This window comes from Podarcis muralis, chromosome 4, assembly GCF_964188315.1.
Source record: "Podarcis muralis chromosome 4, rPodMur119.hap1.1, whole genome shotgun sequence".
In the NCBI taxonomy this organism is placed as follows: domain Eukaryota; kingdom Metazoa; phylum Chordata; class Lepidosauria; order Squamata; family Lacertidae; genus Podarcis; species Podarcis muralis.
This window is the reverse complement of record NC_135658.1, coordinates 73174222-73190347: the sequence shown is the minus strand read 5'-3', so window position 1 is coordinate 73190347 and position 16126 is coordinate 73174222. Positions and strand designations below refer to the sequence as shown.

General features: G+C 43.0%; 1 protein-coding gene across 5 annotated transcripts in view; it reads right to left on the bottom strand.

The window, feature by feature from the left end:
* The window catches only part of HERC2 (HECT and RLD domain containing E3 ubiquitin protein ligase 2), a 98679-nt gene that overhangs the window by 24182 nt on the left and 58371 nt on the right, over positions 1-16126 (bottom strand). For all 5 annotated transcript variants that reach the window (XM_028727824.2, XM_028727826.2, XM_028727827.2 and 2 more), the window contains exons 55-71: positions 15494-15585; positions 14087-14262; positions 13175-13286; positions 12082-12163; positions 11803-11946; positions 10588-10678; positions 10294-10471; positions 9401-9482; positions 9149-9320; positions 8854-8998; positions 6879-7104; positions 5721-5892; positions 4876-5059; positions 3874-4014; positions 3015-3206; positions 1748-1901; positions 1028-1135 (exon numbers count right to left, since the gene is read on the bottom strand). In XM_028727824.2, coding sequence (XP_028583657.2) covers positions 1028-1135; positions 1748-1901; positions 3015-3206; positions 3874-4014; positions 4876-5059; positions 5721-5892; positions 6879-7104; positions 8854-8998; positions 9149-9320; positions 9401-9482; positions 10294-10471; positions 10588-10678; positions 11803-11946; positions 12082-12163; positions 13175-13286; positions 14087-14262; positions 15494-15585 — 2451 coding nt within the window. The remainder of the gene's footprint in view (positions 1-1027; positions 1136-1747; positions 1902-3014; positions 3207-3873; positions 4015-4875; positions 5060-5720; positions 5893-6878; positions 7105-8853; positions 8999-9148; positions 9321-9400; positions 9483-10293; positions 10472-10587; positions 10679-11802; positions 11947-12081; positions 12164-13174; positions 13287-14086; positions 14263-15493; positions 15586-16126) is intronic.

Here is a 16126-nt window from a genome sequence, read left to right as displayed (position 1 = left end):
CGCACACAAATGCTGTTTACCTTCCCGCCGCAGTGGTTTATTTATCTACTTGCACTGGTGTGCTTTTGAACTGCTAGGTTGGCAGAAGCTGGGACAGAGCAACAGGAGCTCACCACCGCCACATGGATTCGAACCGCCAACCTTATGATCAACAAGCCCAAGAGGCTCAGTGGTTTAGACCACAGCACCACTCGCACATGCTAGAAGGATTGGGTGCAAATATTCAACTCCAGTGCTCACAATCTATCAAACTGATTGTGGATTAATGATTATTATCATCCTTCTGTAACACCATTTATGTTGTTAGTTTCCCAGGCTGTTGTTCCCAAAAATCAACCTATCATCTAGTAGTGAGGAATGTGAGGCTCAAGTGATGAATGTGGCCAACAGCCAAATCCTATGGGATCTGCTGCATCCGGTCCACATAGCCACCCTATCCAATGGAACGCATGAGAGAGGTCAGCAAAGGCTGAAAGCCCAAATGCACTCTGTGCAGCTTTGGGATCTAGGACTAACAAAGACGTGCTCCCTACACCCAGTCTTTCCCTCTGGGTGCAGTGTTGTTGCCTAAAGGCACTCTCCCAGCTCCTTGGGAAACAGCGGCCAACAATGTGTGCTTCCAGTCGCCCAACTTTTCCCCTGGGAGCTGCAAACTACGCAGAAGGCACAGAGACAAGCTCTTATGCCTTCCCATCTGCAGAGGAAGGATAGAGGTGTATCCCTGTTGGGCAGCTGGAGCACTAACTGCCTGGAAGTCAGAAAAGCAGCAATGAAGAAAGAGAAAGGGGTGTCAGAAAGAACAGAATGGGGGAGAGAAGAGGTGCGTCTGCCCATTTTTGGTTCTCGGCTTTGCCTCCCATTAGCTGTAGTCCCCAGTGTAGCTTTCCCACAGACCTACCACCCTCCTTATATAAAGGTTTCTCACCCCTGTTAAGAGACCAATCTGTAATACGTTTTTTTGCTGATAAAACACAAAGAACAATAAAGTGTTTGGCACAACGCTAAATCTGATATATTGTCCCATTACCTGATCGGACAGAAACTATCCGGTTGACTCCATCCATGACAGTGAGTGGGTCATGGCGTCGTTCTGTGGAACACTGACGGTCAAATTCTACTCGAAGCCCTTCAGCACCTAAAGGGTGAAAGCCACAGAAGTAAAGCCCCTTCTTTTCTTTCTTTCTGACAGGTTAATTTAAAATCCTGCAGGATAAGCATCTGAAGTACAAAGCATTCATAGGCTTGTGTGTACCTTTTGCAACACCAAACCTGAACTTCAGCTGTGTAGCTGAGCATACTAGCACTTGCAACAAAAATTATTATTTTACTGAAGAAATATGCTATGATTTCAATGGAAAATATGGACACAGCTACTTCTGAATGAATCTAAAACATCCACCAAACAGTTATGTCCTAATAGATATAAAAGCCATTGTGTTGCAAAAAACATTAGTGAAACGATGACGGAAGTATTGCCCTCTATCATTACATCTGTGTGCCCAGGGATAATCAAGCAATCTTTGCACAATCTTAAGGACAAACTGCACTGCTTTTTTTGCTGCTGTTTATATACATTAGAGAAATTTAAGCCCCGTCAGCAGCTACAAACATGCATGATTTACTACCTTAACAAAACTTGATGAAACCACACACTTTCAGTAGCCCATATTCATTTGGTGTATAAATTTTAGTGAAGGCATAGAATCCATTTCCACCTTTGAGTGTACACCTTATGAGAATTTAGTACCTGGTATTTTAACAGTGCCACTGGTAGAAGTATCGTCTGTATACGGATGACTACTTTCCACCACCACCGGCTGCGAAGACAGGCGACCGCTTTGCGAATCCGTTGCCACATCTTCCAGCTCCGTAACGCACAGCTCCAGCAGCATATCAGCAACCTGAAAATACAAATCTCGCGAGATTTATTTTTTGCATACATAGATGCTCCCCATTCTTTTTGCAGGTCAATCGATGTTCCAACAATAGCATGCTTAAAACAAACATTAAGGTTGCTATCAGAATTGGTATGTACATTTTTAAAAATTGCAATAGTTGTTTCAAGCAAGATCTATAGTAGAAAACAAGGTGAAACAGTCTCTAGATGCAGGGGCATAGCGCTGTCTGCCAGTGCCTGGGGCAGGAGCGCACTTACCCAACCCTTGCTGCTGATGGCCAGGTGCTAGCCAACCCCCCAAGCTTCTGGGTCCAGGGCCGCAGTCCCCCTGCCCCCCCCCCAATGCTACACCAGTGCCTAAATGTCAAGGAGGCATTGGGTGGGAGGCAAGCTGATCCTTCAGTCCAAGAGTGAAGCTGCCTCTGAGAGGTAATTTGCTGGCATCAAGAAAAAGGTGCAGAATAAAGGAAATGCTAAATAAATAAATCACATTGAAGAGAGATGGGGGTGGCCAGCAAATCCACCTGGACATCATTACCCAGCAGCCCTTACTGACTTTCAGGCCTTTCTTTTGTTAAATTGGAAATACTAATTTATGCTGTTGCAATTTTGCTTGTTTACCTTATGGCAGAACTGTTTCATTGTTTACGGGATTTTGTATATTCTTTTTCAGTTTATTTGTATTACTGTGTTCCCTTGCTCTGGGACTGAAAACGTTCAGTGAAGAGTGGGCTACAAATACTGTAAACAAATAAATTTTAAATAAAACAGAGGAGAAAAGAACCAGGTTCCCCCCCCCCCCGACTTGCTATGCATGTATGCACCTGCCCTCCAAAATTTCAACCTTGCCAGCTCGTTCAATAAATTTAACTTCTTTCCAGTTCTAAAGTTTCATCTCAATTCAGTTACAGATTGCAAGGACTGCTGAAGAATACTCTGTAAACATCTTTAGCCATCTCAGGTGTGTGCGTGTGTGTACACAAATGTTCACTGATATTCCTAGATATCTGCAGCAGTCTTTGACTTCTCAGCTGTGTATTAGCCACATTAGGAATGTCGGTATACTTAAGAAGCATTACAAGTACAGAGCAACTGATGAAGCAAAACCCAAGGTCACCTGAGGGTAAGCAGTGCCCATGCCGGACAGCACAGCTGAAAGGACATCCTTGCCCTTCTCTCCAGCGCGGCTGGACACGGCCAGCTTCAAGAGGTCCACCATGACTCGGGTGTCATCTGGCACCAGAAGACCAGTGAACTCATCCAAGTACTGGGGCTCCGGACCAGAGACTTTGCTTTGGCTTTCTGCATCCTTCAAAACAAAATGGAAGAAAAGGCAGGTGAAGAGAATACACAGAAGCCTAAAGGAGGTGCCCGAAGACAGAAGCACACACTGGACAAGCCCATCAAGAAAGCAAATCTCTGGGCCTGGATTCTGTGGTCTCACAGGCTTATTTTCAGCCTACCTGCTAAATCCGTATTTTTAGCACTTCAAAAATGACAGACATGGCAAAGGTTTCAGAGGGGACAAGTTCAGGGATCCAAAACAGATAATACTGTTAGATTGTGGTGTATTGCATTATTGTCCCAACAATTCTAAGTTGCATTTACCTCTAGGGAAGGCATAGGCAAACTTGGCCCTCCAGATGTTCTGGGACTACAACTCCCATCATCCCTAGTTACAGGACCAGTGGTCAGGGATGATGGGAACTGTAGTCTGAAAACATCTGGAGGGCCGAGTTTGCCTATGCCTGCTCTAGGGTCTACGGAATGCCATTAACTAAAAATTGGTACTGTTCATAAAGACTAGTGCATAAAGACGTAGATTAATGTGATGATCATAGGAGCATCTACCCAACAACTCAGCCTGCACATGGTCCATCCTGCGACACATTCTGCATAAACTCTCTCAAGCACCACCCACATTCAGTTACTTTCAGGGAAATGCAATATATCAGTGGGAAAAACAGAAACGGTACCTCTTTGGTTTTGGTCATGGTCTCTGCTATTATACTGGCTGCTCCGGGATCATCGGTAACAGGAATAAAAGGACGAGATGAGGCTGCAGAAGCCGAAGGAGTTACAGCTGAAGGAGTCACAGCATCGTCCGTAGAAGCCACCTAGCCAAGCAGAGTTGCATGACAGTAAGAAAGCTTGTTGAATCAGATACAGCAGGACTTTGCAAAGCATTTGCATCCCGTTTAAGCAGTATAAAAAACAAGTCAATAACCACAACAGTACCGTACACGACTACCCTAAATTAACATTTTTCAGACGTTCACCTTTGCCCAATTATTTTCATTGCTCCCAAAGGAGTGTTGCCATGGCAAGAGCTTACCAAGTAAAATGCAAGCCAAACATGCACAGCTGGGCTTGCCAGCTTCTGCAGTGGCCTTTCTTCCACTAAAAAATCTCTTCTGGAGTCCTTCCATAAGATAAATGCTCAAAATGGCCATTTTCAAACAATTATGTAAGATGTGGAAATTTAAATTTGTATCCTTACCATCTACTATGTGAGCTAACTCTTAGTGTCTTAAAAATCTTGCTAGTTTACTTTTCCAGGTGTAGTGCGATGCACCCCGCAAGTGACTACAGCGGTACCTTGGTTCTCGAATGGCTTGGCTCCCAAATTCAGCAAACCCGTAAGTGTTCCGGTTTGCGAATGTTTTTCAGAAGCCGAACATCCGACGCAGCTTCCGCTTGAATGCAGGAAGCTCCTGCAGCCAATCGGAAGCCGCGCCTTGGTTTTTGAAAGGTTTTGGGAGTCGAGCGGATTCCCAGAACAGATTACGTTCGAGAACCAAGGTACCACTGTTTTTTTTTAAATCTCGCAAACTGGATTGCAAACAATACAAAACCTTCTATGCTGAAATGTATAAATGCAAGCAAACAAACCTAGATGATCAATTGAAAGTTTTCTACTACCCATCTTTCTAATAATTCGGTCGAGGGGGTGGGGAGTTCGGGGGGGGGGGAATTACCTCCACTCTCCTGTCTTGCCATGGGGTTGGGCTCAGTCTCTCTTCTACATCTACCACTAGCATACTATCTTCCTCATTGGGTGCATTGCCCGTAGAAGAAAGGTCTGGAGGAGCAGGCGAGGAAGACAAACATTCCACTGGCGCAATCATACTTGCAGGCATTAGTGCTCCAACCACAGCATCCCTAAAATCAAAAGGAAAGCATTCAGAATATTATCGTGTTACATTACACTTGCCTCACTGGGCAGAAAAGACATCAGATTCATTATTAGCCTTTTTTAAAATTACAATGTGATAAAGTCACACAGAATCATGGCACCTGATCCGGCACAAATAAAGAACCCTCTTAGTTCAACCATCCCGAACAGGAGAGGCCACGAAACAGAATATAGCCTATAATTCTTTTTTAAAAGACTGAGGACAAGTAAAACATTTCAAAACTTGTAACAAAGATACCCTAAGTAAGTTAGCAATATCTTCGCTAGGTCTGCTTTGGCTATGAAAAATTACACATACATGTGTTGCTTTCCCCCCCCCCCAACCCACGAAAAACTGACCTGTTAACAAGTTTATTTAACACCCAACAGAAAACTCATATTATATGAACTGCCAATCTGCATGGACTTCTGCATGACACACACACACACCCAAAAAAACAACTATACTCTAGATGAAAAGTGACCAACAAACTTCTGAACCAAATGGTGTACTTATACGATTTGTGAAATGAGCAATTTCCTTTCACAGCATCCAACAGACATCAGAAAACCTGAGTGTAAGAGCCAAGCCCAATTAGATACTAAAAGAAAATGTACTTAACCATGTATCCTTACGCACAAGCTTACCTGGCATACATGATCTGTAATGCTGTCAGTATATGAGATAATGCCTGCTGTTTGGCAAGGTTGCCATCTAGTGACAAAAGGATCTTGGCAAGTGAAGGCCGGTTAGGTTTAGAGCTGTTTGCACCATTGATTTTGTTACTAGCAGCAGAAGAATCGGCATCTGATGGGACACCTACAGGAAATAAAAAGATTTCCAGGTTTCCCATTAGGACAAATTTACACACAGACTTCTCAGCCACAGAAGAGCAAGCAGGGAAGCCCAAAGCTAGTTTGGGGCCAAATATAAACTAGGAAAGATATTTGGCTCCTTCCTTCATTGTTTATAGATTTCCATTCCCTGTCTCCCTGGCCCCTCATACAGATACAATCTCGTTCTCCCTTCCTTTCTCTCACACACACACACCTTTGTCTTTTGCTACGTTAAGTATTTTTAAGATGACACTGTGGAGAAAACTTATATTTTATCATTAGAATGACTCTTCAATTAATTCAGTCCTGTTTTGCATGTCAAATTTCAGTTCAAATTAATACCAGAAGGCCTTGGGGGGGGGGGGGAGAAAAATATTTACATCAAATGCATCCTTACATATATGTGTGTGTGTGTGTGTGTGTGTGTGTGTGTGTGTGTACGCAAACCCACACCTACACACACACACACACACACACACACACACACACACACACACACACACTATGCTGGCACTGGCACTCCTTTCTTTCTCTATGGCCCTGGTTAGCAACCTTCTTTTAGCAGAGGCCTTATTTGAAACTGAACAAGAACTTGAGAGTCAGAAACCTTGCAGACACCCCCCTTCCTCCCCCACAAAGAATTATATGGTTTAAATGAAGAAAGTAGGGAGGAATTAAAACAAGATAACTTGGAATGGATTTTTGTGTGGAAGGCGGGTGGACACCGTTCACAGTTTGGCTCCTCAAAACTAATTCCTGGGCTCAGAATTCTTCAACCTCAAGTGTCTGTCTTTTGCTCTTGGGTCCAGTAGATCCCACAAGGCCGAGGTCTGCCCAGCTGTCTGACCACTAGATTTCTCTCTATGGAGATACTATTTTGCTAAACACACACAGCAGCAATGATGCCACCACACCGCTTTCCTCTCTTACGCATATTTGTAATTTATTTATTTATATTATTTATATTACCCAAATAGGATGCTCCTAAAGGGTCTCTAGCTGTTTGAAAGAGAACGGGTTCGTGCACAGAGGGTGTAGCTACGTCCATGGTTGTCCAAGCCACGCTATGGGAAGACCCACAAGCAACACGGGTAATTTTCTGGCCTTCCAAACCTTGCACCAGAGTGGGCTTTCTGTTGACTGTAGTTGTCCCATTGCCTTGCTGTCCGTGATCATTATCTCCCCAAGCATAAACCTGCCAATAAATCAAATCATTCTGTGCATCACTCTTTTTCAGTGAAAATTTCACATACAGCACACGCAAAGTAATATATATAAATTATTGAGCCACGGAATATCTAACAGATGCAGAATCTTGCTCTGAACTCAGTTGTGTAGAGGCAATCCTCGTTTTGTGTGTGGTTACATTCTGGACCCCCACACACATCAGAAGAGCAAACCAACGCCCGTTCCACCCCATTTTGTGATGTCTTTATGATATTTTGGGGCTATTTTCAGGTTCTGCACTGTGCGCACATCCGCGGTCACACGTCATTCAGACCCGCCAAAAAAAGCTGCTGCTTGTATCCATACGCCCCATTATCTTTGCTGAAATTCAACCCAATGGAGGTTAAGTTTCGGTCTCAATGGAACTGGAGCAAACTGCTTGAATAATGATTCCAGAAAGGCACAGTTCATCGCACATGCTACTACACTAAAAAGAAATACAGCGTAGTAAAAATTTTACACAGTGGATCAAGTTATAGCATGGCTAAGAGTGAACAAGGAGTGCATTTTTGTTTCTGGAACTATTATGCTCCTCCCCCCCCCCCTCCTCCTGCTGGTGCTGCTGCCTTGCTATCAAGAGCTACATCACAGTTTGGCTTACTATTACCTCCAAACCCGGGCTACTGGGATGTCTCACTTCAAAGCAAGGTTTGGTTTGGGCTTACTGCTTGTAGCTTGTTGGGGGAGACAAGCCCAAGTCCAGATGTAACTCTTGGCATTGCAGCAGCAGGGGAAGAGTGAAGCAGCCACAATTCTTTCCTAATGTGCAGTGCGCATGTTTAATCATTCATGCTAAGCCACAGACTAGCTTAGTGTACATGTCAACTGGACCAATGATCACTAGCCGCTATGAAGTCCCAATACAGGCCAAACAATTGTGAAAATAATTTTAGGAACAAAAAAAGCAGGTGATCCACGTTAGCATCTACCTCCCTGACTGCTTCACCAGCAATGTTGATATATTTATTCTAGTGTTTCCAAATGCAATTAAAATTCTTGGCAAAATAATTTCATAAAGTGTAGCTTCCTGCTGGCTATTTCTGAAGCAGAGTGGCAATGAGGAATAGGGACTTCACAGCACATGCCTCTGGAAAATCATTCCTATTCCTTCATTAGGCTCCCTCGTTGCTGACTTTTTAAGGCACCCAAATATATTACTCTTCTAAGATGATTTGATGCTTCTCCTATATTTGGTTTCTGTTGCCAAATGTCACCTTTGTGGAAGTTTTCTGTAGTTTTGTATTTGCCGAGTGCCTCATAAATTCCACTGATTAAGAGGGCGGCATAAATATTCTAAGCAAACAAAGATAATCATTTTACAATAGCCGCATTTGCTAAATGAAGACTGTAAACAAAACACACAGTTTGTTCTTTCTTACTGGCTTAAGGGAAGGGGAAGAGGAAGAGGACAAACATTATTCCATTTGCTGAGATAGAACCACTTAATATAATGGACAATGTGGCAAAAACTGTGAAATGTAAATTGCACTGGAAAACATCCTACAGCACTGTTGGAAAGAGGCATAGCGAAAGAAGAGCCAATAATGGCAATGGTTTTAAGTGATTCAACACACAATTCCATTGCTGCATTCTGTGCTCCAGCGCTTACTTATTCATTGCCAGGAGCTCAAAATTCAGTCCAGAACAAGTTATGGCAAGTAGATCCGAACTTACTGCCACGTAATGGTCTTGTGATGGATTGACAAATGGTTCTTACCTGCCCTGTGTCAGTGACTGCAAGGCAATGGAGTGCGCCTACGGCCACGTGCACGATCTTCTTCGCCCTCAGCCCTTCTACCACTTGGGGTTTTCGTACATGGACATCAGTTCCGTGTCCTAGTCTGAAGTAGTCGCCTTTGCCCCTGAAGATGAAACAATAACATTGTTAGGATGATTATGTGTTTCTCTGATGACTGATCAGGATGCAACCCTACAATTCCATTCTTCCTATCAGTTTGGCTGGTTTTATGACAATTGTGGGGGGCGAATGCAATTTGTTAAACGCGACATACCATGTCCAAACCACCCCAGACTTGGTTAGAGCCAAAGAGAACTGAGCTCCGCACTCTATCTGGCAGACTCCCTGGCCATTCAGCCTTTCAATGTTCTGAGGAATGTTACATCCTTCGCTTCCTCCTCGACCGAGTTTTCCAAAGTCTCCATCTCCCCAGGAAAATACGAGCCCTAAGGAAAACAGGCTTGTTTTTAATTGCTGCAACGGCCATACAATATTAAAGCGGCAATAAGGAGGAGAGGTTTCTTACCCTCATCGGTCAAGGCCAGCGTCTGAGCATCTCTGCTCCCACAAGCAACCTGAATGACCCTATGACCAAGGAGCACTTTGACCTACAAGGCAGAAAACACAGGAGGTTCATTCATTTTGAACTGTGTGCAATTTGCTCACAATTTAAGAGATACAGTTGATCTACGGATACCAGTTTAGGCCAGAAATTCTATTTGGCACAGTGAACTTAAGAGAAAAAAGTTGATTTAAGCCCCACCCCGCCCACACCCAAAAAGAAGGTCCGCACGCTCCCATTCCAGATCTCAAGAACGGAAGACTAAGAGAGGAAGAAGGAAGAGTGGCCGAGTGCTTTGATATCTGTGATTGCTGCTAACCAACAATAAAACAATCCAAAAACTTGGGTCTGTGTAAGCTGCAATTAATTAAAGAAAGCAACAACGCTGAGTTATCTCCTGATCCAATGAAGAAGAAAGAAGCTTACCATTTTATTTATTCATTATCTCAGGGTGGATTTCAAAATAACACATAGGTAAGAGATCCGAAGTTTAATAGCCAATATGATAAAAAAATTCCTTACCCAATATATTCATGTAGCAGGCAATGCATCCATCAGCAGCTGTATTTGTTAAATTAACCCCCTCCCAAAGGGCAATGTGACAGAAAGGGAAACAACGTTTGCACCAGCCAGATCTCAGAGGGGAGGGCATTCCATAAATGGGGGTGTACAGTTCACACACCTCATTAGGTAGGTCCATCTTACACTCCGATACAGATACCCAGAGCATTATTTTAAAATGTCACCTCTACTATATACTGAGTGAGGGCATTTGGGCTGTTTTCCTACTTTTGCTGTATTTCAGCAAGCCTATGCGCTGAAGTGACCTAAGGTGGGAAAACATATTCTGATTTTACCATCTTTGGCTTAAGCTGCGTAGTGTTGTCCCCGTGTCCCAGTCGACCATATTCCCCGAGGCCCCATGTATACAATTCACCGCTGGAGGTGATGGCAGCACTGTGAGAACTTCCACAGGCAATATCTCGGATACGCTTTGTTTTCAGTGCTTCTATCAGCCTTGGTTTATCACAGTTCCTGAAAGCAAAACCCAAAATGCATTGTGTTTGTTTCGTCGGGTTATTTAATTAAACTTTAAGTTAGGTATCACAAGCTAAATGAACTGGGAGCAGCAGCAAAAATGGCATCCTTACATTCTACTGAAGTGACCAAGTTTCCCATCATCTCCTTCGCCCCAAGAGAATACCTTCCCATCAACAGTTAAAGCCATAGCATGGCGGCCACCTGGAATGGATAAGAATGTGAGACGGTTGACAAGGTAACACACCAAGATTAGAAGGGGGGAAAGGGAGAATCAAACAGTAGAAAGAAACCTCTTCAGAAAAGTTGGTACCAACAGTGGCTTCCCTGCACTCCCTTCCGTGACAAAATGCCTTGTGTATATCTCTAATATTAAATTATCTAACCGAAACTAATTGAAACCTGCATTGCATTTTTGCTTTTACACAAAAATAGAACACATTCTCAACAGCTCATTTGAAATTCTTGGTTGAACCCAAAGCAGAACAGGAAGATCATGTTCAGATCAGAGGGTTAGCTGTAAAAAAATGAAACTGGGTATAGTGATTCCAACCAGAAAACATAGTGGCTCCAATCGTGAACATTGTTTTAAAGTATGGTTTAATGCGACTGCGGAACAGACGGACTGCATGTAGAATGTGACAGCCTCCTTTCTGTAGCAGGCAAGTCTAAGGAACTAGAGACCACTGTGTGCAGCATCTCAGTTCGCTAACGAACGCCACAATGTAATTACAATACATTTAAGTATTTTCCACCATGTTAAATGAAGAAATGGGGGAAACTCAAAACAACAACTCAATTAGCTTATTTTCACTCTATACTTTCACCCCATCACATGGCTGCACACATTCAAACCCTAATCTACATTTCACAATATTACTTACTTAACCAAATTTTTATTAGGCATTACAAATATAGGCTATCATAAAACATCCGTATGTAAAATTTTAAAATATATACAAATAAAGAGCCATGTAAAAATATGCAACAATGAGGATTTTCAATGGAGTTTCCTTCCCGCTAAATAGTGCCATTCACCACTGTAAGAGATGCTATTGATAAAAACTCAGCAGTTAATTTCGCAATATTCATCGCAGTAGAAGCACAGAGAAAGTGCCCCGCTAACACAAGTTTCTAAGACTAGATACGGCACTTGCCCTTTCACAGGTAACACTTCCCTATGCAGTGTACTGTGCAGAGAGAAAGCATGAAGAATACTGACATGCAAAGTAATTTTGACTTCCAAAGTAGTTTGGATAAGAAGGCTATTTCAATTTGACATAATAATCTTACTGATCCCCACAGATAGGAAAGGACAGATTTGGTACCTGAGTGAACAGCAACTTTCTTGACTACATAATTACTGAGAGCAGTAATCTGCCGGGGAATGGGAACAGTTCCACTCGATAAGCCTAATCCCAGTCTTCCATTGGTGGCCTCTCCGCAGGCATACACTTTACCCTCCACGGTCACTAAAAGACAGGAGAAACTCAGAGTTCCATTACGGAGAAATTAGGACAGCTGAAAGCAGCTTCATTTTTTAAAACAAATACAACGCCTTACATATCAGTAGATTTAAAAAGCCGCGTGACAGAGAGCTCCCCTACCTGCAAAAAGGCTTTTGGATCCCCCAGCTACCTGCACCACATTCAAGGCAGAGAGGGTCTCGGAAAATGAAGGAACCTTTATCTGTAAAACACAAATTATACAGAAAATAAACAAGCATAAGGCGTTTCAAAAGCACTGATTTGTCTATGGCATACCTAAAACTGTTCTCTCAATCTTAGCAGTCATCTTCTGATCATCGAGTGAATGCTTACCGCACGTTCAAAGAATACTCTTCTTATTCAAAAGGTTTTTAAGTTATGAATTAAGTGTCCCTGCATCTCATTTAACACCAGCATTCACATCTCCCTTTTGGCCAAAAGCTTATGTCCTGGCTGTCAGGAAATATGCACAGTTGCCAAGTTGACACGATGTGTGCTAATCTTGTTCACGTTGCTCAGACCCTGTAAGCCGCTCCACACAATGTATTGGCTAGCTATTGAACAGCTGTTGCTTAATCAAGGTAGAAATAAGTTGCTAGTTGAAATAACCTTTCAAGTTTGGGTCATATGCTTTCAAGTAACGGAAGCCAATGCTTTCCGAAAGAAGCCCAATAATAAAACTGCAACAACCCATCTTTGCAAGTCTATTAAGAACAGAAGTCCTGCCAGATGAGACCAAAGTATATCTATGTTCAGCATCGCGTACTCATATTGGCCAAGCCCACGAGCAGTGAGTGGATACAAGCACGCTCCCTGCTTGTCCTTCCCAGCAGCTGAGATTCAGAGCCATACTGCTTCTGACAGTAGACAATGTTCTACTATGTCATATTGTTTACAGGATTTTAGGTGTTCCGGTCCTGACCACTGCATAGAACCAAGTTTTTTTTAACAAGGATGGCCTACCCCGTAACACAGCTGAAGCTGCTACATGGATGTTAAATCCGCAGCAACTGGCAGCTGTTAAGAAGAGGCCTAATCCTTGGCTGAAGGGCTGTACGTAAATTTAATAAATAAATGATCCAGAAAAGAAGAGGCATGACAAGACGTTTAAGGTGATATTTCCTTGCAACACGCAGAGACACACATAGAAGTAAGGAAGCACAACATTGTTTTCATGTATTTCAGTTTTAAAAAAAACAAAACACTCAATTACCTTAGAACCTTTTAATCCTCCTAGTTGGTCTTTGTCATTCAGGCCCCAAACAAAAACTTTGGTCCTTATTGTCGCTGCTGATTCCAGGCCTGTCGTCTTCTTTCTAACAAGGCTAAGCAAGCAAGCAAGCAATGAGTTAACTTTCCAATTTATATACTGGAATTGTCCCTAGGATTTTATTTGTCACCCACCTATTCACTATTTATTTGCAACAATTGCATCACAACTATTTTTGTGAAAATAATGAACTGAAATTGAGATAGATGTAGTAGCTTTGTACTAATGTAACATTTTAATATGTAACACTATTTTTTTTGTTTAAGTTTCTGGTTGTTGCTTCAGTTTAGAGATATTTTTTAATATATCAAGCAGTATAGAAATTAATTAATTAATCAATAATCTGTTAAAGAAAATAAAAATGAGGAACGCTTGGGACAAAGTATTCCTAATCCTGAACTTGAAAGTCCCAACAAGTTCAGCAGTATGCAATTAAAAGCTAAAGGTACCCCTGCCTGTACGGGCCAGTCGTGTCCGACTCTAGGGTTGTGCGCTCATCTCACTTAAGAGGCCGGGAGCCAGCACTGTCCGCAGTCACTTCCGGGTCACGTGGCCAGCATGACGAAGCTGCTCTGGCGAGCCTGCACCAGCGCAGCACACGAAAACGCCGTTTACCTTCCCGCTATAAAGCGGTACCTATTTATCTACTTGCACTTAGGGGTGCTTTCGAACTGCTAGGTGGGCAGGAGCTGGGACCGAAGATGGGAGCTCACCCCACCGCGGTGATTCGAACCGCCGACCATATGATCAGCAAGTCCTAGGCACTGAGGTTTTACCCACAGCGCCACCCGCGTCCCTAGAGTATGCAATTACACGTGGTGTTTTACAAGAGATCTTTGCTCTAATATTCCATACCTCCCAGTGTTAGCTTTATCATCTTCATCTTCTTCGTTATCCGAAGCAAGAAAGGGAACTGCAGCCAAGTCTTCATCCTCTGCCCGAATACGCCCCAATATGCTGAGACCATGTATTTTGCAATCAATGCCAGAGCTCCTGCACTGCTTTATAGCCACTTCAATATACCTGTGATACTAAAATTAAAAAGGATTAAGTTTATGTGTTGGTTCTTAATATACTTAATGCCACAATTATAAGAAAATACGTGACAAAAGGATAGAAGACAAACATGTGTCAAATGCTCTACCTGCCTGCCTACTTTAATATCATGACAGGGACTATGAAAAGGGAAACGAATTAATTATATATGTATGGACTTGTATCCATTTTTACCTACTTCTGACCTTTCTGCTCCCTCCTCTTTTATTAATATAAAAGGGAATCTTTTTAATAATAAAAAGCCTGAATAAATGAAAGAACCACTCCTGTTCTTCATTCTGCTCAGGTGTGCTCTGTAATGAGCCATCCTAACTTGGTAAGACCTTTATTGCTTGGGGAAAACCTGAGGCACTCTTACTTTTCAGAGAGAGACCCTCACCCACCTAGGAGGTCTAACCTCTGACAGACCCCTGGGATTCTGACAAGCGTCTTCCTGCATTCCAATGGATTTTTACTTTTTCTTTAGACGCGGCATCTGCCTTGTGTGCACATGCAACTATACCCAACAAAAGGAGAGGATGGGGCTCACAAAAACATTAATTTTGTTCATTAATGTCAAGATTTAAACAACAGACATATAAACTCCAGCCAGTGTCCTCATTAAGCAACATTGCTGAGGAGATATCACAGCATGGTTTCTTGGCAAACAAACAAAAAAATTCCTCATGCGCCCAAAAAAGTAAGTGACAAAGGAATTCTTCACAATAACAGCGGGCATTTAAATCTGACACCTTGTAGCTGAAAGCCATGGGGGAAACATAAAGAATATACATCTTACATGAGTTCAACGCACAACTTTCTTAATTAGTCTTCCCTATAACCAGCAATTGGTGCTGGAGGAGACTCTTGAGAGTCCCATGGACTGCAAGAAGATCAAACATGTCCATTCTAAAGGAAATCAGCCCTGAGTGCTCACTGGAAGGACAGATCCTGAAGCTGAGGCTCCAATACTTTTGCCACCTCATGAGAAGAGAAGACTCCCTGGAAAAGACCCTGATGTTGGGAAAGATGGAGGGCACAAGGAGAAGGGGACGACAGAGGACAAGATGGTTGGACAGTGTTCTTGAAGCTACCAGCATGAGTTTGACCAAACTGCGGGAGGCAGTGGAAGACAGGAGTGCCTGGCGTGCTCTGCTCCATGGGGTCACGAAGAGTCGGACACGACTAAACAACTAAACAACAACAACATAACCAGCAATAACCTACCTCTGTGCAATCCCCGAGAAGAGGAACTGTGGTGTCTGTAGGATTAATGTTGATTGTCTTCAGCTCTATGAGGTTGTTTAAAGAACTTCCACCTGCAGCATAAGGAAAGGGACGCATGCTGGATTATTTTTATATTAGGGAGTTGTTGTTTTTCAGTACAGGCAACTCCCAATTTATGCAGGGGTTATGTTCTAAGGCACCGCATGTTAAGTGAAATAATGTATATTTGAAACCATTGTAAAAGCCTGCAAACGGCCTAGGACCCTCGTACCTAAGCCACCACCTCTCCTGGTATGTCCCACAGAGGAACTTACAGTCTTCAAACAAAAACATCTTGGAGGTCCCAGGCCACAGAGAGGTTAGGCTCGCCTCAACCAGATCCAGGGCTTTTTCGGCTGTGGCTCCGATCTGGTGGAATGCTCTGTCACAAGAGACTAGGGCCTTGAGGGACTTGACATCTTTCCGCAGGGCCTGCAAGACAGAGCTGTTCCACCAGGCCTTTGGCCAGGGCACAGCCTGACTCCCTCCCTCGGCAATCTTCGCGGAGCTCTGGCCCAATGGGTGCCATCAATTTGATTTGAATTAATTTTATAACGAAATGATTTTAGAATGCTGTATTATTTGACTGTTGTT